This window comes from Cantharellus anzutake (genome assembly GCF_015039405.1).
Source record: "Cantharellus anzutake strain C23 chromosome Unknown EI90scaffold_115, whole genome shotgun sequence".
Taxonomy (NCBI): Eukaryota; Fungi; Basidiomycota; class Agaricomycetes; order Cantharellales; family Hydnaceae; genus Cantharellus; species Cantharellus anzutake.
The window spans coordinates 151958-175925 of NW_024067065.1; the positions used below are offsets into that span (position 1 = coordinate 151958).

The 23968-nt window shown below is 47.7% G+C and overlaps 4 protein-coding genes across 4 annotated transcripts; 3 read left to right on the forward strand and 1 right to left on the reverse strand.

Moving 5' to 3' along the window:
- Nucleotides 1-589: 589 nt before the first annotated feature.
- EI90DRAFT_2979283 (Aldo/keto reductase) lies at nucleotides 590-2603 on the reverse strand. Its single transcript, XM_039055972.1, has 9 exons — nucleotides 2484-2603; nucleotides 2417-2422; nucleotides 2215-2343; nucleotides 1935-1989; nucleotides 1550-1883; nucleotides 1412-1498; nucleotides 1262-1345; nucleotides 1030-1186; nucleotides 590-864 (listed from the first exon to the last, which is right to left on the reverse strand). The coding sequence occupies exons 1-9, from the start codon at nucleotides 2509-2511 to the stop codon at nucleotides 698-700; spliced, it is 1047 nt and encodes a 348-aa protein (XP_038909232.1). The 5' UTR covers nucleotides 2512-2603; the 3' UTR covers nucleotides 590-697.
- EI90DRAFT_3171070 (uncharacterized protein) lies at nucleotides 2568-4667 on the forward strand (the record flags this gene model as incomplete). Its single annotated transcript, XM_039066322.1, has 8 exons — nucleotides 2568-2680; nucleotides 2828-2950; nucleotides 2987-3051; nucleotides 3116-3293; nucleotides 3375-3439; nucleotides 3517-3822; nucleotides 3876-4034; nucleotides 4099-4667. 8 exons carry the CDS (start codon nucleotides 2568-2570, stop codon nucleotides 4377-4379), a joined length of 1290 nt encoding a protein of 429 aa, XP_038909233.1. The 3' UTR covers nucleotides 4380-4667.
- On the forward strand, nucleotides 4638-4814 carry EI90DRAFT_2944217 (uncharacterized protein; the record flags this gene model as incomplete). Its single annotated transcript, XM_039055311.1, has 1 exon — nucleotides 4638-4814. A coding segment is annotated over one exon (177 nt), but the record flags the coding sequence as incomplete, so codon positions are not given.
- Nucleotides 4815-7607: 2793 nt separating this feature from the next.
- On the forward strand, nucleotides 7608-8615 carry EI90DRAFT_3134235 (uncharacterized protein; the record flags this gene model as incomplete). The annotated part of the gene is made up of 5 exons (XM_039064646.1): nucleotides 7608-7736; nucleotides 7799-7938; nucleotides 7990-8090; nucleotides 8142-8353; nucleotides 8409-8615. 5 exons carry the CDS (start codon nucleotides 7608-7610, stop codon nucleotides 8613-8615), a joined length of 789 nt encoding a protein of 262 aa, XP_038909235.1.
- Between the last annotated feature and the right edge of the window lie 15353 nt (nucleotides 8616-23968).

The window sequence follows — 23968 nt, forward strand, 5'->3', positions numbered from 1 at the left end:
CGACTAGATCCCCCCAGAGTTCATGCCCTCCCATTCTGAAGTTAAGGACCAAACAGCGAGTGTAATTGAACATTGGCACAGCGCTCCCCTCCAAGTCACTGAGGTCATGGTCCCTCCACTTGTCCTACCTCCGGCCTCCCTTCCGGGGAAAGGTCCAGACATGCTTGTTCCCACTTGTCATGTTCTGACAAAGTCCACGGAAGCACTCGATCACAAATTGAAACTCAAACCCAGTGCTATATGCTCTCTACTGAGAAACCTTTCTGTGCTAAAAGGTTTGGTGAAAAACCAATGAGTATTAATTATAAACTGTTGTCCATGTTGGATTGAAGTTCGAATTCTCAATCAAAGCAACCATGCACACATCTCCTACCTAATTCCTCACATCAATTTCGATTTCCAACCTCCCTATATGCAATACACAATCCGTCGCAAACAGTTTCCTCTATACTCCACCACATTTAATAGTTGCCAAGGACTCACTCTCGACCACATTGTGTTGGACTGCAGAGAAGATGTGGTTAACTATACATGGCCCTCATGCAAATCTGTCACGGGTCTCATGCTTGCCATTCATCCCTCAGACTTTATGAAATCAATGATGATATATGTATGTCTCAGTGGCTAGAATTATTATTTGAAATTTAAGTTTCAAACTCAAATCCATATGTTGATCCTCCGAGTTCAAATTTCGGCTTTAACGGTACTCAGCACCGCAATCTCCCATCATGTGGATGAGCCTCCCACCATTGGACTGTGCTAAGATGTTCAAGATGATTTGATTGTCTTCAGCCGTCAGATGGAAACTAGTCGTGATGGTCTGGGCATTATCTTCACAGTGCTGGGCTACTCCGAGTCGGGCACCTACAGTGGATGTCCATGTGTGTCAGTTTGAGTCAATCATGACATTAGTGTACAGAAGACTCAAAGAGGGATCCATGCATGAATTAGCAGGCCAAAAGGGAGGGGCCAGCCAAAGAAGCCAGAACCACATGAAAGATTGAAGCGATTTTGGAGGACGGAACTTACCAACAATAACAGCCCCTACAAAAGGATGATCCAGCACCCAACGAGTAGCTACATTCGCGATACTCAAGCCCCCATGGCGATCTGCAATCGTTCGAAGGCTTGTGAGCAAAGTTTGAAAGAGATCCCATGTTCCCCATCCGTTGATGACGTCGAGATACTGAATGAACCATTATGCAATTAGTGAGACAAGGATGGCTCATATAAGGACAAAAAGGATGAGCTTCGAGCTTACCTTCCGCTGAGAAGGCGTTATTTTATCCTTATATGAGTCTGGTTGAGGCTTCCCTAACCAGAAATCAGAAAGGAATCCACCGCACTGGGACATGATTCGCCAATCATTAGATTAGATATGATCAACACGAAAAAAGCAGGTCGGGCATACCAATGTGCCATATGTCAGGAGCTTAACGCCATGTTTCTTACATACAATGGCCATGCGATAGAGCGGCCGGACATCGATTAAAGAGAACTAGTGGATGTAGTCTCAATCAGTTCCGGTGGTAATAAACTGGCCACCCACCTGCACTTGATTAGTAAGAAGTTCACCGGGACCGATAGTTTCGCAGATTTCGTTGACATGATGAGAGTCAAAGTTGACAAGGCCTAAAGCCCTGACTTTGAGCTTGCCATCACGTTTAATATCAACCAGGTATCGGAACACATTGAGATAGTCCAGGTTGTCATAATGTTGCCAGTGTACTTGAAGTATGTCAATCGTGTCCCCCATGGTTCTGCGCATACGCTCACGCACAGCATCCTCTACTCGGGAACGGCTGTATGGGATGTGAGATTCCGTGAATATGCACCATTTTGTAGCGCAGAGCGGTGGATGTAATGGCAATGAAGGGCGTCTGCTTGGCCGAAAGGTTATTTCATCCTCACCGAAGATATTGTTATCCGCTCACAACAAGGCTCGACGAAATTGGCCAAAGATTAACTCTGCAGAGCCATAGTGGTCGGCTGTGATCGCAGGAGACGGATAGGAGAATCAGGGGGGAAAAAAACACGAGGTACACGGTGAAACAAAGTGTTCGTACCCTAATTGACACCGACACGCAAAGTAAAGAATATTGTTGATGAACAAACGCTAAGATCGAAGAGATAGGAGTCAAAATATACTTGCCATATCTACAGAGCAGTGGATTCAGTGAGTGATCACGGATGGTGCAGGTGTTGTCGGCGCACCAAAAGTCGTGAATCCATGAAGATAGTGCTGGTTCATCTCCGACTTGACTTTGGACACAGGGGCAGTGCCCCATGCAGGAGATGACAATTGCCAGAGCCCGATCCAGATGCGAGGGACGGTGAGGGGCCCTGATTGTTAGACCAGGTGTGAGCATAAGTTTGGCATGCGTCGGCTGAGGCGTGTAAAGGAGTTGATGCATACCGAGGTTGATCTATGACAGAAGGTACATTAGCTGGGTGATAACATGTGGCAATGAAAAAGTGCGAACTGACGGTCTCGAGGGGGGGCTGGAGCATTGTTGAGGGAAGGGTGAAAGGGGATGGATGGATGATGGACGAGAGGCCAGACAAGGATGGATGGGCAGACGAGGGTAGACAAGGATAGACAAGGGTTGGCAAATTACTGCTGGGCGGAAGTCACGGGTCCCATTCCTGTCGGGTGGAGCCGTGTTTCCACCGTCTACTAGTACTTGGGTGCAGACGCAGGCGTATCGCGTTGGGAAACCTTTCCTAAGCGGACTTGAATGCGTGGTTGTATGATCATTTGGACTTGCCAATAATCCGTGTCTGTCACGCTCCATCTCAACTGCTGGCTACTTGGCGATGATCCTAGCCAAGTGTTCCCGGTGGCAATTTCGAAGACAGCGACTGTCGGCATCCTCAGCCATCAAAGAGCAGAAGACGGTCGCTTTCCAACACCTCGCACTCTGGAAGGTTTCCATCCCAGTCGACGACGGTTTTGATGCGAATGTTGAACTTGAAAACAAACAAGTGCTATCGCCAGTGATGAGATTGTCCTACAAGACCTACACATCATTATTCGGTTCCCGCGTGTTGGTGAGTGATAGTCGCGAAGCTTTCTCTGTCTGTGACCTATTTTCTCATTCAAGCTTGTCTTTAGTGCCACAATTAGATCCTCCTATTCTCGAACTGTACTGTCTCATTCATGGCGATGGTGCCAACCATATCTTTCCGGTCCAAATTGCGAGTACAGAGTCTGTCGGTACCCTCAAGAAAGCCATCAAGGAGGAGAAGTTCGCTCTCCAACACATTGACGCAGACACCCTCAATTCTGGAAGGTTTCCATCCCAATCGACGGCAGTTTCGAGGAGAATGTGAAGGCTGAACTTAATGATGAGGAAACTCTATCGCCTGCGCAGAGATTATCTTCCATCCACCTCAGGATGGATATCTACACATCATTGTTCAGTCTCCCCCTGTATTAGTAAGTGCAAATGATTGATCGATTTTGGTGAACCTGACGATGGCCAAGGCAAGAGTGTTTCACCTTCATTGTATAAGGCAACCGTGTCCCCAAGGGCCGGGCGGAATGGGCTTCAAAGTTTGCGCAAAAGGCACCTTCGGAAAAAGGGAAGCCGAAAAATTTCGCTGCTGACCAGAGAAGAAACCCTCCTGCATTCTGTTTCAATCGCCCACCATCGACTGCCGCGACGATACCTATCACATTGCACAATCCCATATTTGGCCAGTTCCAAGATGACTGCAACACTTACATACCGACGAAGGCAGACCATGACTTAAAGCTGTCAAGTTCTATGTCAGAGTTTTGCGATGCCGAGAAAGGGAGGGTGGAGAAGATTTTGGAGGGTACGGGCTCCACTTTTTGGTGGCCCAAATCGACGGGTATACGACTGACGGAGATCTTCGGTGCAACAACTTTTGCTTCGGGCTCATGGAAGTCAAGTCAGAGATTATCCTAGGCGGTGCTGAGCCTATCTTTGAAGCGGCCTGGTACTACGCTGCTAATCTGGGCTCCAATCTCCCTTGTTTTATTCTCTACATCGCTGGTGAGGTTGCACGTGTGTTCTCGAGGTGCATCATGACCTGAAGTTCATGTCGCAGGTGCCCATATTGGTTTTGCAGGCGCCCTGCTGTGGACCATACACCCTCATCTACAAGTTGTAGCACCTACTTTGCCGCTCTTCTATCACACATCCGATGTCGATATGCGGATGCAAACCGCGCGTTTTTTGGGTGCAGTGAGCGTTGAATACTACGAATCCGAACTTCCATGTATTACTGCCCTGTCCCCTGCCCAGCCACCCAACGTGGGATTCCCGCATCCTACCCACTTCCTTTCTCTGGATGACAATTCATTCGAATACTTAAGGAAGAGAAACTCGTATTTATGGCACTGCCAGTGATGACAAAATATGCATCAAGTTCGTCCATCAATACTCGAAGGAAGCATTGCAAATCCTCATCATTGGGATTCGTGCCTTCCTACGGCTTTCAGCCCGTTCCCGGTGGATGGTATATGGTTGTCATAAATTTCATCGATAATACTTATCATGAATTGGAGGATTCATATGCAAAAGCTTCATTTGAAACCGGAAGGTGACCAGTCTCCAAGCAGGATATGTGCACGGTGACATTTGAACTACCAACATCATGGTGAAGACGGTACACCCGGAATCATGCTAGTTGACTTTGACTGGGCAGGTGTACCTGAGGAAGTACGATATCCAATGAACGTGAACAATGAAGAAATCAAGCGACCTTCCGGAGTGGATGATGGCGAGCTTATCCTGGCCCAGCATGATTTAGATATGATTGATTATATGTATCTGCCTGTGTAAACATTGTGGGGATCATTTGAATCACTATCAAGGGTGAGGTCCGTCGAACAAGACGGCAAAGAGAATCCTTAAGGGCCTCAATCTTGTGAGGAGCCTTGTGGTTCTGAGGGTGGTAAGTTATGTAATATTTGAGAACAATCAGGGCAAAGTAGCAGGTCCAATTTGTTGATTTCCAATACCCTTCTCTTGGTTTCACCCCATGCAGTTACAACCTTCCACAACATGCACATGCTGTGCATGATCTCTTGCTGGTGGTTAATGCTGATAAACCCCAAACCGCCATCAAACCACACCTTCCCCCAAGCTCATTACTGCTGCCCCGATCTATGAGTGCCGGGCGACTGAAGATAAGGATAAAAGGATAAATTGCAATCATGATCCTCAGCATGTATCACATACCTATCTTACAACCATGCACGTCAGAGCCCAGACCCTTACAATGCCCACACTTGCGAGCTGCAGGGCAGATCTATGGTGGACGGATGGCCTGCTGGTGAGTCCTCCCCCAGTTTAACACCATCCTGACAGACAATCGGGTCAAGTTGCGCACCTGTCGTAGGCGCATATGACTGTGTATGCATTAGCGGGAGTTAGTGATGGCACACTTAACAACATGCTACTCACATATTTCTTGATCACTTTCTCCAGGGCGGTCGGAATGATCTTCCATGGAAAAACTTTCAAGTCCTTCTCAATATTCCGAGGTTTAGGTTCTCCGAATCCCATAATAAGAGCGAAGAAGGAGCCAATCCCTTTTCCTGGCTTGCTCTTCACTACTGTTTAAGGCTTGAAACCTTCTAGATTCCGTCGGATCCGATTCTTTTCCTCGATGCTGAAAGGAGAATCGATGATCATCTTGAGCAGGAAGATGAGATCGACTGAAGTAATAAAGCATTCGTCCGCATCATCCCGATAGATGCAGGACACCACGATCGACGTGGGTTGGTACTCCTCAGGTGGAATAGACTTGAAAGTGAGATGAACGTCGGCCCCATCCTGACGATGCCAAAATTGCACGAGTCTCTGGCAACTAACAAAATCTTTCTCCGACCTTACAGAGGAACTACTGAATACTTGTTGACCAACATGTGGAGACAAGTACACACCATCCAAGAGCCATGTTATTCAAATCCCCCTTCATCAGAAGTCTAACTGGGTTCCTCATTGTTCCTCAAGATGATAGCTGGCTGGTTCGAATTAGTGTAGATGGGATCAACGGTTTCCCACTAATTGAGGTCCTAGCCCCAAAACCTCGTGGCCTGTGCATATTCGCTGTAGACAAGGAGGCTTCCTGTTCCCCCTCAATTCCAAGATCGGGTGTGGACATATCTGCAGAACCCTGAGTCTGGACTGCAGAAGCTCTTCTTGAACGTCTTTGGGCAAGTGGGGTAGGTTTCCGTGGTAACGAGGATCGTTCACAGTATGGTGCTTGGGTTGAGTGGGGCGCTTGTGTCACAAGGGGGGTAGTACTGGTTTCCTGATGAAGAGGAAGGCGCATGCACTCCTCAATTGGGCTGTTCTGCATCGCTGATGAGTCATGACCCAATACCTAGGATTCACCCTCAAAGGGGCTTCGAGGGAAATTCCCACGAAAAATTTTCGTTCTCACGACCCCTTTGAGGGATTCAATTTTTGAATGACCCGGCAACTCCCTCTATCCTCATCTAGCCAGCAGGTGTCTGAACGCGATATCAATCCGATAGTTAGATATCGTGTTCTGGCCAAGTTGCGGACATTAGGGGTGTTCACAGTACCACAAGTCAGCCACAAGACTCACCAACTTGTGACAAGTCAGTCACAAGACTCACTTTTGTCTTGGGGCTCTGGGGCTGCAAGAGCGCCAAAACTGGTTTAAAAACAGGTTCCAAAACTCGGCCTTAAGCTGATTAAACCCTGTGCTGAGTCACTGTAGAAAGAACCAGGTCAATGGCATTTGGACAACATGGTGGTTAACTCTTAGATTGTATAGAGTCATATAAACATGTGTAAATACATGCGCTGAGGGCGCTTCCTCCAACAGTCACATGTACTACTATCCTATACTGTACAGTTTCTTCCTCGCCTGATTGGGTAGCTGCAATGCAAAGCAAGCGTGCAGCTCCTTCAACAGTGGTACCCACACCAAATAAGCATGCTAACCGGTCTACTGGTCTAAAAACTGAGGAGATCAGTACCCCCACCACACGCCGCATCCAGTGGCTTGCTGTCAGAGACCAGGTTGAGACAAAGGAGAGTCTCCATGGCGGAGGGCTTCAGCCTCAGCGACTTATGCCAGGAGCGCTGTGCCAAGTAACACGTCCGTGCCCTAACTTACTAACTGGGAACCAGAACTACAGGGGGTAAACTCTAGTCAATTTTATTACTGAGGTGTAACCTATGTACAAGTTGGATATATATATAGTTACAGTGAAGATGGGTCCGCAAATGGCGGAGCGGAGCTAACGGGGTTAAACATTAGCTGACTGAATATTACTGATGAGTTGGGTTACAGGGTTAACGGAAAGGCAGGTGATAACCCAGAAATGGAAAGGAGAGATAGGCCCAAAGGTGGACTCTGCAGGGCAGGCGAGTGTATTGCCCAGCGGAGGCAGGAGTGCGCTAGCGGACGTCGGAGCTGTCCGGAAGTCTTCAGGGCTCCATACTTAGGGAGGCGTAGGTAATAAATTGAAAGGAGGGGGTGGTGACCATCGAGGGGTACCGAGGGGATTGCGGAATACGGGAGCTCCGAGGTTAGTGAAGAAGGAGTGGAGGTAGACCGGAGGGATCGGAGGGACTGGAAGTTGTTGGCTGGGGATGGATATGACACTTGCCAACCCCACATGGACGGATCAGCTGGTATCCTACTTGCTTGAAAACCCATCTGTGCGTCTCAAACTATGTGGAGATTCTTCCCAGACAGTGAAGGCAGAGAGCCAGTCAAGGGTCTGACTGATTTATGTTCCAGTTTGGTGTCCATACTTTTACTTGATTCGTTTTTTTTTTAGGTTTCTACTGGTGAGAAGAAGAAGGACTACTGGGCTATCATTGCCAAGTCTATTTGGGATCGGGATGATGAGCCTGAACATGCTTTTTACATCAAGGACTTAGCCCACTATACCACTGCAATTCATGGGCAGATCAGTTGGTGTGTTGTATTTTGAGCATGCAAATTCAATCATCAACCTTCATCCGACAGGCTTGAAACACAGTACAACAAGTACCTTAAGTTCCTGAAGGAAACAGGTCAGGGTGTTAAGACAGATGAGGAAATTGAAGAAATCCACGCAAATAAAATGGGTATGTAGAAATTTCCTCAGATGTTCATGCACTAATATTCCTAAATATTAGTGGAGATACACTCGAGGTTCCCTTGGTTTGATGATTTGGATGGAATTTGGTCCACGCTTCCAAAACATTCCATTGACTTGATCTCAAATTCAACTGTGGGACAAGCCCAAGGGTCCAAAAACCTTTCTTCAGCCTCCCCTACTATGGATACAAATGTACCGGAGTCTCAGGATGCAACTCTGGCTGAGGTGTTGGAAGATGGCATGGACTTGGTATGCTTCCCCTTCCCCACTTCCATCACCCCATACTACCTTACTCGACGAGCAGCTGCAGAGTGTTGACACCAAACCTAAGGTTGACCCAAGGTTTGCACCCTGGCACTTGCGGCTCCCTGCTCCTATTACACCAACCTCAAGATCTATGACACCAGGCACATCTTCGGCCTGTACCATGGCATGGGGTATCAAGGTAAAGCGAGACTCACTCGCTGATTTCCATGAAGCAAGCAAATTTGAGTCTGAACTTGCAGAGTGAGAGTCAAACCAGTGGCATGCAGAATACATGGCATGCATTGCTACACATAGACAGCATGAGGCAAATAAGCATGAATGCAGAATGCTCAAGTTACAAATCCGCCAACTAGAGCTGCAGCAACAGCAGCAATTGGATGTGGCACAGTGTCAGGGCACACACCCTGACTAGCCCGGACCCGGACCCGCGTCCGGACCCACTTCCACCCGCCGCGCTTCCCGCACGCACACACGCTCCGCACGCTGCATGCTCCAGACCCGGTTCCTACCCCTTCATGTGACTTCCGGGTATCCCCGGAAGTTTTGCTGATATTGTGGCCACTGTGGGAAGATGAGAAGTTAGCTTCCTTCTCATCTCCTTACCCACAGTAGGCAAGTGTACCTTACCTACTGCTTTATCTATTCATCTCCTTACCCACAGTAGAGTTGTTGCCCTGGATAGGGCTGTTCATAGGTCAGGCTGTGGACCATAGGGGAGGGTCATGGGGACCCGGGAGTCGTCCCCTGACACACAGCAGCAGTTGGAGTCGCAAGAGGCACAGCGGAACCCTTTCATGCCAACTGGATTTCCACTCACACCCCCAACATTACTTGCCACATGTCAGGGATGCATCCGGGGTCGAGGCGGCATGAGGGTAATGCCTGGCACTGAGGCCATTGCAGGGTGTGGAGTGGGCGTGCGTACTGGCAAGCCCGGTCCGGGATGATGGTCCCTGGCCACTCAGACTGAAGTGGGAACTGTGAGTTGTTATTAAAAGGGGAGGCTATGCTACTTACCTGAAGTGGGAACTGTGAGAAGAAGGTTACTTCTTTGGTTCCCACCCCAGGTACCTTTATGTACATGCGGCTTGGGTCACATGAGGTTTGCCACGTCACCCCACATACAGCCGCAGTCATCTGGGTGTCCCCGTGGGGGATTCCAAGGGCATGTGCTGGATTGCACCATGAGGCCGTCCGGGTCGTCTGGGGCTGGGTGTGTCGTGCATGCGTTGCAGGCGGGTCAATAATACATAGGTATGAGGAAAGGTTGTCCGTTAGATAAAGATAGAAGAAAGAATGAAGGAATAAAAGAACAAAAGGATAGAAAGAAGAACAGGAGTTGAGGAAACGTGATGGAGGGTGGGGGGGTAGAGGTGAGCGGGATACTGGGTCAGGGCAGGTGGAGCTGGGTCAGGTGGGTGTGCCCTGACAGTCAAAGCTTCGTGAAAATGGAATGGCATACCATTAGGCTAAGGGAGTAATTGGATTTGCGGTCAAAGAATTGTTCGCCATAATGTCCTGGCTTTGCATGGAGTGGTATTAGTGTGCCATCCACCATACAAAATCCTGGTCTCCAAGCAGGGCATGAGACTCGTTCCACCCAATCAGAAGCTTCCCGCTTCTCCGATGCACTTGGCCAGCAGATTGCTTGGTCATGAAGAGGGAGGAATGCTGCAATTATCCATCTTGTAGAATTAATGACTGCTCCAGCACTGCAGCCTGCCCATTGTGCGACAGCTTCAACTGATACACCGTTCCCAAATTTACCAAAGCGGTAAAGAGTTATCACGAGCTGGTGTGATATGGGGGCTTGTTCCACATTAGAGCTGTTGTAAAATATTGGATGTTCTTGGATAAGAGATAGAAGAACATCAAAGGAATGAGGTGAGACATGTAGGTTGTGGCAGAAGCGCCATGCATCGTCCTCTTTGTAACACTGAAGTACAAAGGAAAGCTGGCTGCACTTGGGAACTGAATGTGGGAAGAGGACTCTAGTGGTAACAACATTGTAAGGAAACTGCCAGACACGTCGGATGGCTTGAACATGGGAGTGACAGAGCCTCGTGTAGGTTTCAACAAGGTCTTCATAGGTTGAGTGGGATGAAAGGATAGATGAATGAGATAGCGATTCTATAGTGCTACCAGTGGACTTGGAGGATGAGGCGCTACTGCTGCTGCTGCTGGAACTTGTACTTGTGCTATCAGTGTCAGATGAGGTTTTGGACTTGGAGTCGTCATCAGTGTCAAAATCGGAAATGGATAGATCACTCAGCTCATCGATAGAGCAAAGGTTGCAGAGAAGACTGCATCATTGATGTCGGTACTGGGCTTGGAGGCTGGATGCATGCTTGAGAGCAGCATGGATTAAGTGCTCACGTTCACTAAGAATGGGCATGCAGAGTGAACATTATGTAATCCATTCAAATCCTTCATGACCAGAGAGGCTGTTTTGACACACTTTTTTTGCACACAACTGTGAATGACCTCAAAAGTGGATCAAAAGAGGTCAAAAGTCAAGCTCAAAAGTCGCTAGGAAAGTCCAACTTTTGGCAACTTTTCTTGTACTTTTCGCTACTGTGAACACCCCTATTATATACATGTTCGGGTGGCCAACCAAGATAAAAGAAATACAAAGTGGTGTGAAACATGAGGTTAAAGAGATAATACTGTACTCACATGACCAACTACCAGCATGGTCCCAAGCATGACACAAAATTCCGAGCTGGCATCCCATTTTTATGCGTGACACCCAACCGGCAAGGCATGACTTGAAAGGAGAGCAGTGCCTGGAGTTGGCCAAGCCAGATTTATTTTATATTGATCTCAAGCCATATTTGGCAACCAGTAAATACAAAAATTTGAAACATCTTTGCTGTCCCCATAAAAAATTTCTCACTCACTAGTATTGCAAAGTGGGATTGACTCATGCCACATAAAACTTGACACCAAGCTTGGCATACTGAGGGACCATGTCCCTGAGACTTTAGTGTACACTTTTCAAGCCATGAATCATCAGGATAGGATTCAAAAAGTGTGTCATACAATCCTGACCTCTGCTACGGGGTCCCAGAACTCCAAAACTGACTCTGGAGCCTACTTCCCTTCTGTCACCTTCTCCTTGCCAACTCCCAAGAGGTTATCCCACCTCAGGCTCCAACACCACCTTTGGTCTGACTCTGGAACATTCCAGGTCCGACCTCAACCTCAACACCTTCCAGATGAGCATGCAACACCTATGCTCCCAACTCCGGACCTCTGCTCTGGAATCCTGTTTGCATCTCTGTCTCTGGGGCCTCTGGTCTTAGCTCCAACCTCGGACTTTGACCCCACCTCTGCTTATACCCATTGTATTGGTTAGCTCATTCCATTTAATTACCTTTGCCAATATTCCAGAGTTTAACTTCTGAGTTCAGACTTTCCAGACTTACTTCAGACCTTGCAACTATTGCATTGTCCCATTCAATTCCACTATACTCCCTCATTCCTATTTGGGCTGCTGCTTCCTTTCTATTCAGTCAGCTAGCCATTCCCCACTCCCATCCTCCTTCCTTCCTCCTTGGGCCTTGGCCCTTCACTCCTCCATTGGGAAACACCATTGAGTCAAACCCTTGACCCTCGGTGTTGTTCCTCCTTCCAGCTCCCTTTGTCTCCTTTCATCCTACCCTTGTTCCTTTTGATTCCGGACCCCTCCTTATATGCAATGTACCTAGTAAATTGTAACCTCAGTCTGAAATCAACTTGATTTCCCCCAAGAGACTTCCCTTTGCTAGATCCAAAATTAGGGACCCCCAGGACAACCAGCAATGGCACAGCGCTTCGCCTGAGTTGCTGAGGCTGAGGTCCTTCCATGCTAAGTCTCTGATTCCATTCCAGAGTTGTCCAAATCTGCCCGATCTAACAAAGTGAGTCAATTGCAATACTTAAACTACTTATAAGTATGTGGAGTGCTAACTAGATCTAGGCTTTTGAACTGTGCCACTCAGGCAATTTCAACCTTTCCCATCACAGTCTAACTCCCTGTCCACTATCCTTAATCCTCAATTCCCTTCACAAAACTGATCCAGATCTTGCAAAGGCGATAACTGCACCATGAAGGCAACCCCTCAATGACACTGATGTCCACCCTGTGTTATGGAAATGGGAATTTCCCATTTTAGACTCTTATGGGTTCTGTATCACATGATTTGTATAGTAATTAAGTTTAACGAATCAACAATTACCAAAAAACCCACTGTGCTAACATCTGTTAAACCTCATGTTACAACATCTGTGAAACTACCTGTAAAGCCTAATGAACCACCCCACCTCCACTTTCCACTTTCCTGCGCCAAGAACGGACGAAAATGGGCGCCTCCGGCCCCATTTTTGTAACACCCTGGCTCTGATTGTATTGCACATGAGGTCGGGTTCACAGGTACTCCAGAAGATGATGGGATGTGATGGTGGAGGAGGTTTTTGAGTATATGGTAGGGGATGTGGTACCTGAAGGGCTTGAGGCAGTCAATGATGGACTGAGGGTGGCATCCACTCGTGCCGAGGAGGCTGAGCCAGATACGCTTGGTGAGACTAGCTTACTTTCCCCTTCTGATCCCCAGGGCTGCAAGCCTCAAGGCCGTGGAATGCAGGCCAGGCAGACATGCAATTTGGATGAAGAAATGGCAATTTTTCATTTTTAAATGTAATTACTTAAAAAGGCAATTTTAAATTCACGCAGCCACTGGGCAGCCAAGTGCTGTTGGGGCATGACATAAGTTGGCCAGCCTTTTCCTTCATGTGATGTGTGATGTGGCTGTGTTTTGAGCCGGACCTCCTGGCTCATGTGAGTACAGTAGTGTCCATCCCGCTGCCAGTGCAGGTAGTCGCAATATGTGTGACTTGGTGTGCCACATCAGCAATAAGGTGCCTAGTGGCCCATCCTTGTCACTGCACCACATTGGGTTGCTATGTCAACATCATCACCTACCCAGCTGGGATTGTCCCATTTGATGATACTGCAAGCAAGTTGAATGGGGTTTAGTGGGTATTCATTTGATTTTTGTGTTAGCTCCAAGATACCTAATTATGCTATAGAACATGAGTTGAACAGGGAATGGCATGCTAAAATGATGTTAGATGCAACTTTTTTCTTCAAACATCTTATGTCACATGGCTGCAGCATGTTGTAAGGGATGGGTGGTGGAGTGGTGATGCTGTCATATCCATACCAACTCCACCCAGCCTCTGACCTACTCTGCCACCGTTCCAGTTCACCTCTGGTTTGCCTCCTCCCTCACCTCCACCTCCGATCTCTGGTACCCCTTATCCTAATCATAGAAGGTTATTAATATTCCTACCTACCCAACATTACTGTTAGAACTGGGTGAGGGCAGACAATTCCGGAGGGGAACCAGAGACTTAGCAAGGAGGGACCTTGGCCTCAGCGACTCATGCGGAGTGCTGTGCCATTGCTGTTTGTCCATTTGGTCCTTAATTTCAGAGGCAGTGAGTGTTAGAACTGGGCAAGGGTGGACGATTCCGGAGGGGAACCAGAGACTTAGCAAGGAGGGACCTTGGCCTCAGCGACTCAAGCGGAGCGCTGTGCCATTGCTGTTTGTCCATTTGGTCCTTAATTTCATACACGGCAAGCAGGAAGTCTCTAGGGGGCATTTCAGGTCGATTTTAGACTAAGGCCTAAAATGAGTATGTACAAGCGCTGATATATATAATGGAGAGGGCGAAAGCACAAGGAAACAAAGGGGGTCCGAATCAGAACGAAGGTATCTGAATGGGAACAAAGGGGTGGTGGAAGTGGAGTGGTACCGAAGGTCATAGGTCAGAACCTGTGGTACATCCAAAAGGAGATAGGGAGGGCAAAGCCCAGAGGGGCAGGAGGGTGAGGTGAAGTGGGGATGATGACTAACTGGCTAGAATGGAGAGAAGCAGCAGTCCAAATAAGGATGAGGGGAAAATGCGAAAGATACATTACAAACAGTGAAATGCCGAGTATGATCCATGGAGCTCAGCGGTTACAGAGGTTATGGAGGTTATGGAGGTTATGGAGGTGGGTGTTAGATCAGGCAGATTCAGATGACTCCAGAATGGAATCAGAGACTTAGTGTGGAAGGACCTTGGCCTCAGCGACTCAGGCAGAGCGCTGTGCCATTGCTGGTTGTCCTAGGGGTCCCTAATTTTGGATCTAGCAGAGGGGAAGTCTCTTGGGGGGAAATCAAGTGGATTTTGGACTGAGGTTACAAGTTACTATGTACATTGTATATAAGGAGGGGTCCGGAATCAAAAGGAACAAGGGTAGGATGAAAGGAGACAAAGGGAGATGGAAAGAGGAACAGCACTGAGGGTCAAGGGTTTGACTCAATGGTGTTTCCCAAAGGAGGAGTGAAGGGCCAAGGCCCAAGGAGGAAGGAAGGAGGATGGGAGTGGGGAATGGCTAGCTGACTGAATAGAAAGGAAGCAGCAGCCCAAATAGGAATGAGGGAGTATAGTGGAATTGAATGGGACAATGCAATAGTTGCAAGGTCCAATGTAAGTCCAGAAAGTCCGAACTCGGAAGTTAAACTCTGGAATATTGGCAAACATAATTAAATGGAATGAGCTAACCAATACAATGGGTATAAGCGGAGGTGGGGTCAAAGTCCGAGGCTGGAGCTAAGACTGGAGGTTCTAGATGGAGACGTGAACGGGATTCTGGAGCAGAGGTCCGGAGTTGGGAGCATAGGTGTTGCATGCTTGTCTGGAAGGTGTCAAGGTTGAGGTCGGACCCGGAATGTTCCAGAGTCGGACCAAAGGTGGTGTCAGAGCTGGAGGTGGGATAACCTCTTGGGAGTCGGCAAGGAGAAGGTGATGGAAGGGAAGTAGGGCTCCAGAGTGGAGGTCAGGATTGTATGGATATGACAGTGGGGTTGAAAGTCCAAGGAATATTGGCAATGGTGTTTATGTAGTATGAGGTCACCAATGCAATGGACTTAAGCTGAGGTGGAGTCAAAGTCCGAGGTCGGAACTATGACGGAATCTCAGAGCAAAGGTATGAGCGGTGTCTGAGTACAGGGTAAGGGACAGCGGTGGAAGGTCATAACTTGGCAGAGGTTTGGTGGAAGAGGATCAGAGGGAGGAGAGAGAAGAGAGGAGCGGGGTGAGGAGTGGAGGAGAGGGAAGGTGTCAGGTCCGAAGGTGAGGATCGGAGCAGACAGAAGTAGGGTAGGAGAGGGACAGAAGGGTGGAGGTGTTGTGAGGAGTAAGAGGAGGAGGGTGGCGAGAGGAGTGATGTTCGGTCCAAGGTGAGTATTGGAGTGGACGGAGATAAGGTAGGAGAAGGCAGAAGGGTGGAGGTGGCATGAGGGGTAAGAGGAGGGGTAAGAGGAGGGGTGGTGTCAGGTCCGAAGGTGAATATCAGAATGGATGGTGTAGGCAGGATAATTGTCCACATGCAGAGCCGGCTCGGATATCCATTTTCACTATTCAAAAATCATCTTCATTCGTTCCATAAATCGATACAAACTTGGTACCTAAAAATACTCCTAATTCCTACGAATCAATCGATGTCAAGATCGTCCCAATTGGTGGAGATTTGGTGGAGTTAAGTGTTGGGGAGGTTAGCCACGGTGCGGGTCACAGGATCTGTTCATGTGCGGGTGTGGGAAGTTCAATTTAGGCAAGCAGGAAGTCAGAAAAGCATGCTTCACACATTCCCAAGGCATCAAATAAATTGGGAAAAATGTTCTTTAGCCACATAAAGGTTATTCCCAGCCAAATTTCCAGTTTCAGGTACTAATTTTGTGAAATCATTGATAAATTCCCGATTTTCCTCATATTTTCACATTTTTACCATCATTTTGATATATTGGATGATATTCTTTTATTCTTCTGATGCCCTTTTCAAATATTTTGCTTACGATGGGGTCCAGGAGCCATATGGCACCAATATTTCCCATCAATCATTTCTAAAAATGTTTATTCTTTATAATCCTGTACATACCGGGATTGAAAAATCAAGTTCTCCCCTCCTCTAAATTTCTCTAAGGCGCTAGGATGTGCCTGAGTTAGTGTGAGTGTGTTAGAAGTTCCTACAGTAGGAGTAAGGGCAGTCGTCTAGCCCACAAAGAGTGGGTAGTGGACCCTGAGCCCGGACCTTGCGGAATTTCCGGAGAATTTCCTGGAGTTTTAGGATCGAGGCCAGTGGAGAGTTTCCCCCACGAGCTTGGTTGGCACTGAGAGCTGCTAGCTCTCTTGCAACGGCAGTAGGGTAGGACTCCAGAGGTGGTGAAGATGGGGGTCCGGGAGTCAGATCGGGATTGGGTATGTATGGATATGACAATTACTACGGACCTCCTAGGACCTCTGCCAATCCTGCAAAGGTTTTCCCACTATCCAATAGCTGTTGCTAATCCCACAACTACCCACTCCACAGTGCTCGATAAGGTGATTCTCTCACGAGTTCGCCAACCCAGCAAGTGGGTAAGTCCATCTTGGGTTTTCCCCTTTGTTCCTATTTGTCTTGTATTATGTATATAAGTCATGTAGTACTTGATGGCACCTTAGTGCAAAATTGATGACAACAACTATTCCCCCAGAGTTCGTGCCCCCTTGTTCTGAAGTTAAGTGTCATATCCATCCCGGCCATCGACTTCTGATCCCTCCAACTCCTCTGGTCTACCTCCACTCCTACTTCACTAACCTCGGAGCTCCCGTATTCCGCAATCCCCTCAGTACCCCTCGATGGTCACCACCCCCTCCTTTTATTACCTACACCTCCCTAAGTACGGAGCCCTGAAGACTTCCGGACAGCTCCGACGTCCGCTAGCGCACTCCCGCCTCCACTGGGCAATACACTCGCTTGCCCTGCAGAGCCCACCTTCGGGCCTATCCCTCCTTTCCATTTCTGGGTTATCACCTGCCTTTCTGTTAACCCTGTAACCCAACTCGTCGGTAATATTCAATCGGCTAATGTTTAAACCCGTTAGTTCGGCTCCACCATTTGCGGACCTGCCCTCACTGTAACTATATATATTCAACTTGTACATAGGTTACACTTCAGTAATAAAATTGACTAGAGTTTACCCCCTTCAGTTCTGGTTGCCAGTTTAGTAAGTTAGGGCACGGACGTGTTACTTGGCACAGCGCTCCTGGCATAAGTCGCTGAGGCCGAAGCCCTCTGCCACAGAGACATTCCCTCATCTCAACCTGGTCTCTGACATTAAGGACCCAACACTAAGCATTACTGAACATAGGCACAGTGCTCCCCTCTGAGTCCCTGAGGCCATGGTCCTTGTGCTTGTCCTCTACCTCCAGCCTCCCTTCCAGGGAAAGGTCCAGGCACACTTGCTCTCTCCTCACCATGTCCTGACAGATGTGCGCTTTGCGCGCTGTAGGAGAAATAACGGTCACACTATGGAAACCCATTATGGAAATATGCCAGATAAATCACAAAACCTCATACAACAAGTAGATATGAGAAAATAGAAGGACCTGAATTTTAACGAATTTTTACGAACTTTTATGAATTATTATGACTATACACAATAAATCGAAAGAAAGAAAAATAGCGAAAATACTTCAAGCTTACCATCAACGAGACGGAATTCTCGGGGGAATTTATAGCAAATATTAAACCAAGAATTAGGACAATCGACCAAGATTTGACTATAAAAACAATCAGAGAACCTCCACGGAAACTACTTTCCCACGTCCGCACATGTAGCCAAGGATGGAAGTACCACAGAACAAGGATTCCTCAGGAACTAATGCAAAATTCAAAGTCGTGTCTATAATAGGAAATGTAGATGTCCCCCAAACGGACCCAATGAGAGTAATTACAGGGGAAACTACCCATAAACGACGGAGATATGACTAAAACTCCTGCAAAACAAGGACAATGTCTAAAAAGCAAGCGCGAAGATTAACCAGTAACGACCAAGACAAGCTTGATAGCCCATTAGAAAGGAAGGGATCTAATCTTAATTCACCCAAATTTTAATAATAAAAGGATCATGCATTAATGAGATATCCAATAATGGGAATAGCGACATCAAAAGTCCGAGCTCAGGGAAAAGATGATGTTTGCGTAGGATCCATAATTAAAACATACAACGAAATTTACACGGAAATTATGAAAAATGGGGAACTATAGTTATGCAAATTTTCAGCCCAAACGGTCCAGCCGTTGTGAAGTTATACCCATGATGGGAATATAGAAATCCGCATCATGTGTAATGACACGTGAGGGTGGCGATGTGCAGGGAACCGGCCATTGGAACTGAGATCCGCACTTCAGCAGATCGCGAAGACCAATTTCCATCCAAATAAGGAAGAACCTGGTCAAAACAAAGCACGGAAAGTGCAAAACAACCTTAGATCATGAGGGAAAAATCTGAAATAAATCACAGAAGTCCATATGAAAGAAATAAACACCTGCGCATATCATAAATCCCGAACAATTAAACAGAAACGGCGCCCGCATACAAACGACTATGGGAATGACACACATGATTACCGAATGTATGCGCGAACCTTTGCTAACTCAACGAATACCAGGAAATAGGACACAACCTTAGTACCATTGGAAAGGTGAGAATAAATGAAAATTTATGATACCAAGAACGAGAGAAAACATCCAGAAATGAATGAGATACAAGGACATGAAGTTAGAAACCTGAAAACGCATGGGAAGACAGCTTCAAGAGGTCCAGAGTCCTAAATAAAATACATAAAAATATGATATCTTCAAGGACGACCTACTATAACAACAAACAATACATATGGAGGATTAGGATGCGATAATACAAAGGGGAATCAGGGAATATGAACGAAATTCACAAAAACCACTAAACTACGACAGACCATGGCAGGAATTTTAGGGAATGATGTTCTAATGAAGTGGAGAGCTATAACACATTCGTTTGAGTAATTCTTGACTACTAGCAGCTTTTTCTTTCAGTTTTAAACCTGAATAATTCACTCATTTACCATTTCAGTCTCATTTTAACTAAATGTCACTAAATAAAATTGGAATAAATCAGCTGAAGGTCTCAGCACAGCCGTACGCACAGTAATGCGAAGTTTGAATTCAGAATCATCGAGTCATAGCAAATTTAATGGTATATATAGGGAATTTGAAATAGGTAACTGCAACAAATACAGCGCAGCCAAGTTCTAATTAACCATTAAAATAGCTTAGACAAGGGAGGACAATAAGGATTCTAGGCGCAGTCTGACCGCAGTAGAACCGCAGTTCAGCGCAGCAAAAGCGCAGTAGAACTATAGCGTGAAAATTTCATTTTTATTCAGTTTGAGAAAAATACACTGTAAATAAATCCTGTAAATAGAAGGTAGAGCGTGAAAAAGGAAGGTGACCCAAGGAGTATAAAAGGGAGACCCTTTCTGCAACTTTTCGCCCCCCCTTAGAGAAGTAAGAAAATAGAGTATTATTTTTCTCAAGCATTTCTGGTTGTCACTCCAGTGCGAAAAAGTGAAATACAGTTAAGATTGCCACTGTAGTAAAAGGCAGCAATTCAGGAGAGAATATTAAGTAAATATTTCAACAGGAGAGCTGGTTAACACTCCAGATTTCAAAGTGTAAACACAAAACAGTTATTTTGCTACTGTTAAAACAAGCAATAAAATAAGACAAAAATAAAACAAACTCAAGGGACACTCCAGACACAATCCAAATCCATTAACTGAATAAAATCTTTGAAACCTCACCAAGTAGAAGATTTGATTCAAGTTTAAATCCAAATTAAACAACGCTACACAGAATTACACCTAGACAAATTAAGAAATTTCAATAAAGAAACAGCTCTGCAGGGCTCGGTTTATCTGTAAGTCAATTCCCAGGAACTTTAAAACTAACCCATAAAAATAGAATTAGCCAAAACACTCGGATTGGTACTATATTTACAATAAATAATACTAGTACACTTCCCCATCCTAACTAAAGAACCAGGGAACAGCTTGGTGGTGGTCTAGTTTGAACCTCCCAACTGACCTTCCTTCGTTCTCTCCTTCAGCGCTTTCTTTATTCTTTGTATACAATGTAAAACAACTGTATTTACATATGTATGGCTTGGGCTCAGGTAAAGGGTTCTTTACTCTTTACCCTCAACCTGCTTGTTGAATCATAAGCTCAATACAGCCTAGATCTCAACAGCCAGAGGACTGAGGAGTCACCCAGGTCAGAACCCCAACTGGCCTTACACACGTGCATTGATAATTCTGACACATCCATGTCATGAGTATTCCTAGACACTACCATCCTTTCATTGGGGGTTCAAATTAGTTTATATGGCCAATGATGGTGTACCAACAATGTTATAGCTGATATTGAGGCAAAATGGGGTCGCAGTTGTACTGAACTCAAGATGAGTGCTGGGTGGCTAATGTAATACATTAACGTTATCCATCAGTGGGATACACAATAGCTATGGTGCACTGAGCAAGGGTGTGTATACTGTCAGGGGACGGACCCTGGGTCCCCATGACCCCTCTCTCTATAGCCCACAGCCCTGTGTGTAAACAGCCTATCCTACGGCATAACCTACTGTGGGTAAGAAAGTGAGAAGAAGGTTAACTTCTCACTTTCCCACAGTGGCCCCAATATGGCGAAAACTTCCAGGTATCCCCGGAAGTCACATGAGGTGGGGTCCGGGGTCGGATCATGTGGCGTGCGGAGTGTGCGGCGCAGGAAGTGCGCAGGAAGTGGAGCGGGTCCGGATGCGGGTCCGGGTCCGGGCTAAGTCAGGGTATGTGCCCTGACATATACATTCTAATGGACAGTTGCACCGGGTCTAATGGCCTCAATTGGCAGGTGTTTCATGGATGGGAATCGGGGCCTTCACAATCAGCAATTGGAAGCCCATTCCGTAAACTCAGAATCAATTCTAATAGGGGTAAGACTGAATTAAGAGGGGGCCTAGGGTTCCAGGGTTTTGAAAAATCCCTAGGGCAGGATCCCTAGCCCTAACCTGGGTCATCCTGCCCTAGTACTAGGGCTTCAAGCAGTGGGGCACTCTAGCAAGTTTTACTTTGGCTTGCACATTTTTATTCCCCCTGGAGGAACAGAGTATGCATCACCATTGGGTTATAGGGTGATTTTTGGACTTGGATGCTCGATTCCATTTTTTGGATGCTGGACCTTTGTGTTAGATCGGGCAGATTCAGACGACTCTGGAATGGAATCGGAGACTTAGCATGGAAGGACCTCAGCCTCAGCGACTCAGGCGGAGCACTGTGCCATTGCTGGTTGTCCTGGGGGTCCCTAATTTTGGATCTAGCAAAGGGAAGTCTCTTGGGGGGAAATCAAGTTGATTTTGGACTGAGGTTACAATTTACTAGTGTCAGGGCACACCCGCCTGACCCCGCACCGTGCCCCACACTGTACTGCCCTACTCTGCTCCCCCGCTATCACTCCCCATTTTCCCTTTTCTCTCTATTTCTATTCCATGGTCGATTTCCCTTTTCTCCATGTACCACTACATACCTAACCCTGCTCCCCTGATCACCGCATGCGTGGCGTGCACCCCCACCTACTGGGCAGCCACCTCTGGGATCTCCTGCAGAGACACCCAGGGAGGTGCAGCTGTGTGTGGAGATGATGTGGCTTCCTCCACATGACCCCAACTGCATGTATATAATAGCGCCTGGGGTGGGAACAGAAGAAGCAGCTTTCTTCTCAACTTCCCACTTCAGACTAAGTGGTCGGGGATGCTCACCCCACGATGGGACCGCTGCTATGCATAGCTGACACCTGTCCCATTGTAAGGGATTAACCTTACTTCACTATAATTCCGATTATAGTGATGCTATTATTCCTTTATTTATTTGTGCCAAGATATGTAATTTACATATATATACCTCGGAGTAGTTGTAAAGGCCTGGTAGCCTTTGCCTCTACCCCATTGAATATACAGCTAATCAAAGCTTATGTTTAGATAGACCTACTGAGGCCTGAGGCGAATGGGGGAATGGAACGTTACCGTCCCCAAAATAGTAAGCAACCTTTCACCCATCGAGTCCCTCGTGCTGGGACTTCACCGCTTTCGGAGCTGTCCCTGACAGCAGAAGAAGGCTTTAACCTCATTTCCCCTGCCTCCCCTATCTCTCCCACTATGGTGACCGAAGAGCAGTATGACAAGCTGCTGTCCCGATTTCAGGAGCTCCAGGCCATCGTCGAGAGCCAAGCCCAGAACCAACCCCCAGCTGCACCCACACCCATGCTGGCACCCGCACCAGCGCCTGCACCCGCTCCCAGACCTAAACCACCTAAAGTTGCCCCCCCCCCCACCCCCTTCTCTGGAGCAACTGAAGACCTAGACCACTTCAAGGCTGAATGCGGCATATACCTCCACGTTCGGGCAGTGGAGTTCCCTGATGCCCTCTCTCAAATCCTCTTTGTACTGTCTTACATGAAGGGAGGAACTGCTGGGGCATGGGTGACACAGCGCACCATCGCGCTACTAACAATGGGTTCCCCCAGGCTCACCATGGACGAGTTCAACACAGAACTCGATACCATGTTCCAAGACCTGAACCACGAAGCCACAGCCAGGCAGAAGCTGGCCACCCTGCCACAAGGCACTGACTCTGTGGACGAGGTCATCCAAGAGTTCGAGATCCTCGGCCCCACCTTGCAGCTAGGAGATTAGACCGCTTCGAACAGGCGATCAACTCCTGGCTCCAAGAAAGCATCTACCGCCTCTGCCCCATGCTGATGACCTGGGCCGAGTGGAAGCATGAGGCCACCCTCCTGGACAACCAGTGGCAACGCTTCCAAGCAACACAGCCCTGCTTGCCCCCAGCCAGACCCCAACTCCCACCTGTGAGATCCCCACTCCCCACCACCTTCCTGCAAGCTCACCCAGCCCCCACACCACTGCACCCCCACCCGCTGCTGCACCGCTGCCTCCCACAGCCCACCCTGCGGTGGGGGGAGGGCCACAACCCATGGACCTCAATCGCTCGAGGACTGACCAAAGATGAAACAGGCTTTGCTACAATTGCAACGCACCAGGGCACATCGCGCAAGACTGCCCACAACCAAAAATCCACCAATCCAGGCGGATGCACCCGGAGGACCTCAGAGCACTCATGGAGGGGCTGAGAAGGCAGCTGGTGGATGAGCTGGAGACGGATAGAGGGGAAGGGCAGGAGGTGGAAGCCCAAGAGGATTTTCAGGAAGGCGACTGGTGAGGGACGCATCCCAGCCACCTACAGGCGATAGTACCAACTTGTGTAGATACTGTGAGGCACCTAAGTCAGTGCCGACGTCTAAATTCCACCAAGTCATCGCCAAGAAAAAGAGGAAAACCGCATCCTTGAGCAGAGAGATACCAAGTGCGACGCCGAAGGTAGCAGTCCCACCACCCGCCATCTACATGCTGTCGAAGCAACCCCCCAGGTCCCTCAACCTAGCTGTAAAACTGACTACCTTGACCTCCCTTGCTACTGTCTCTGTATCAGCCCTCTTGGACTCGGGAGCCACTGGGAACTTCATAAGCCCCGAGTTTGTCAGAAAGCATGGGCCCGAGACAACCCTGCTCCCCCAACCCATCCCTGTCTGCAACGTTGATGGGACCCCAAATGAGAACGGGGCCATAACTGAGGAACTAG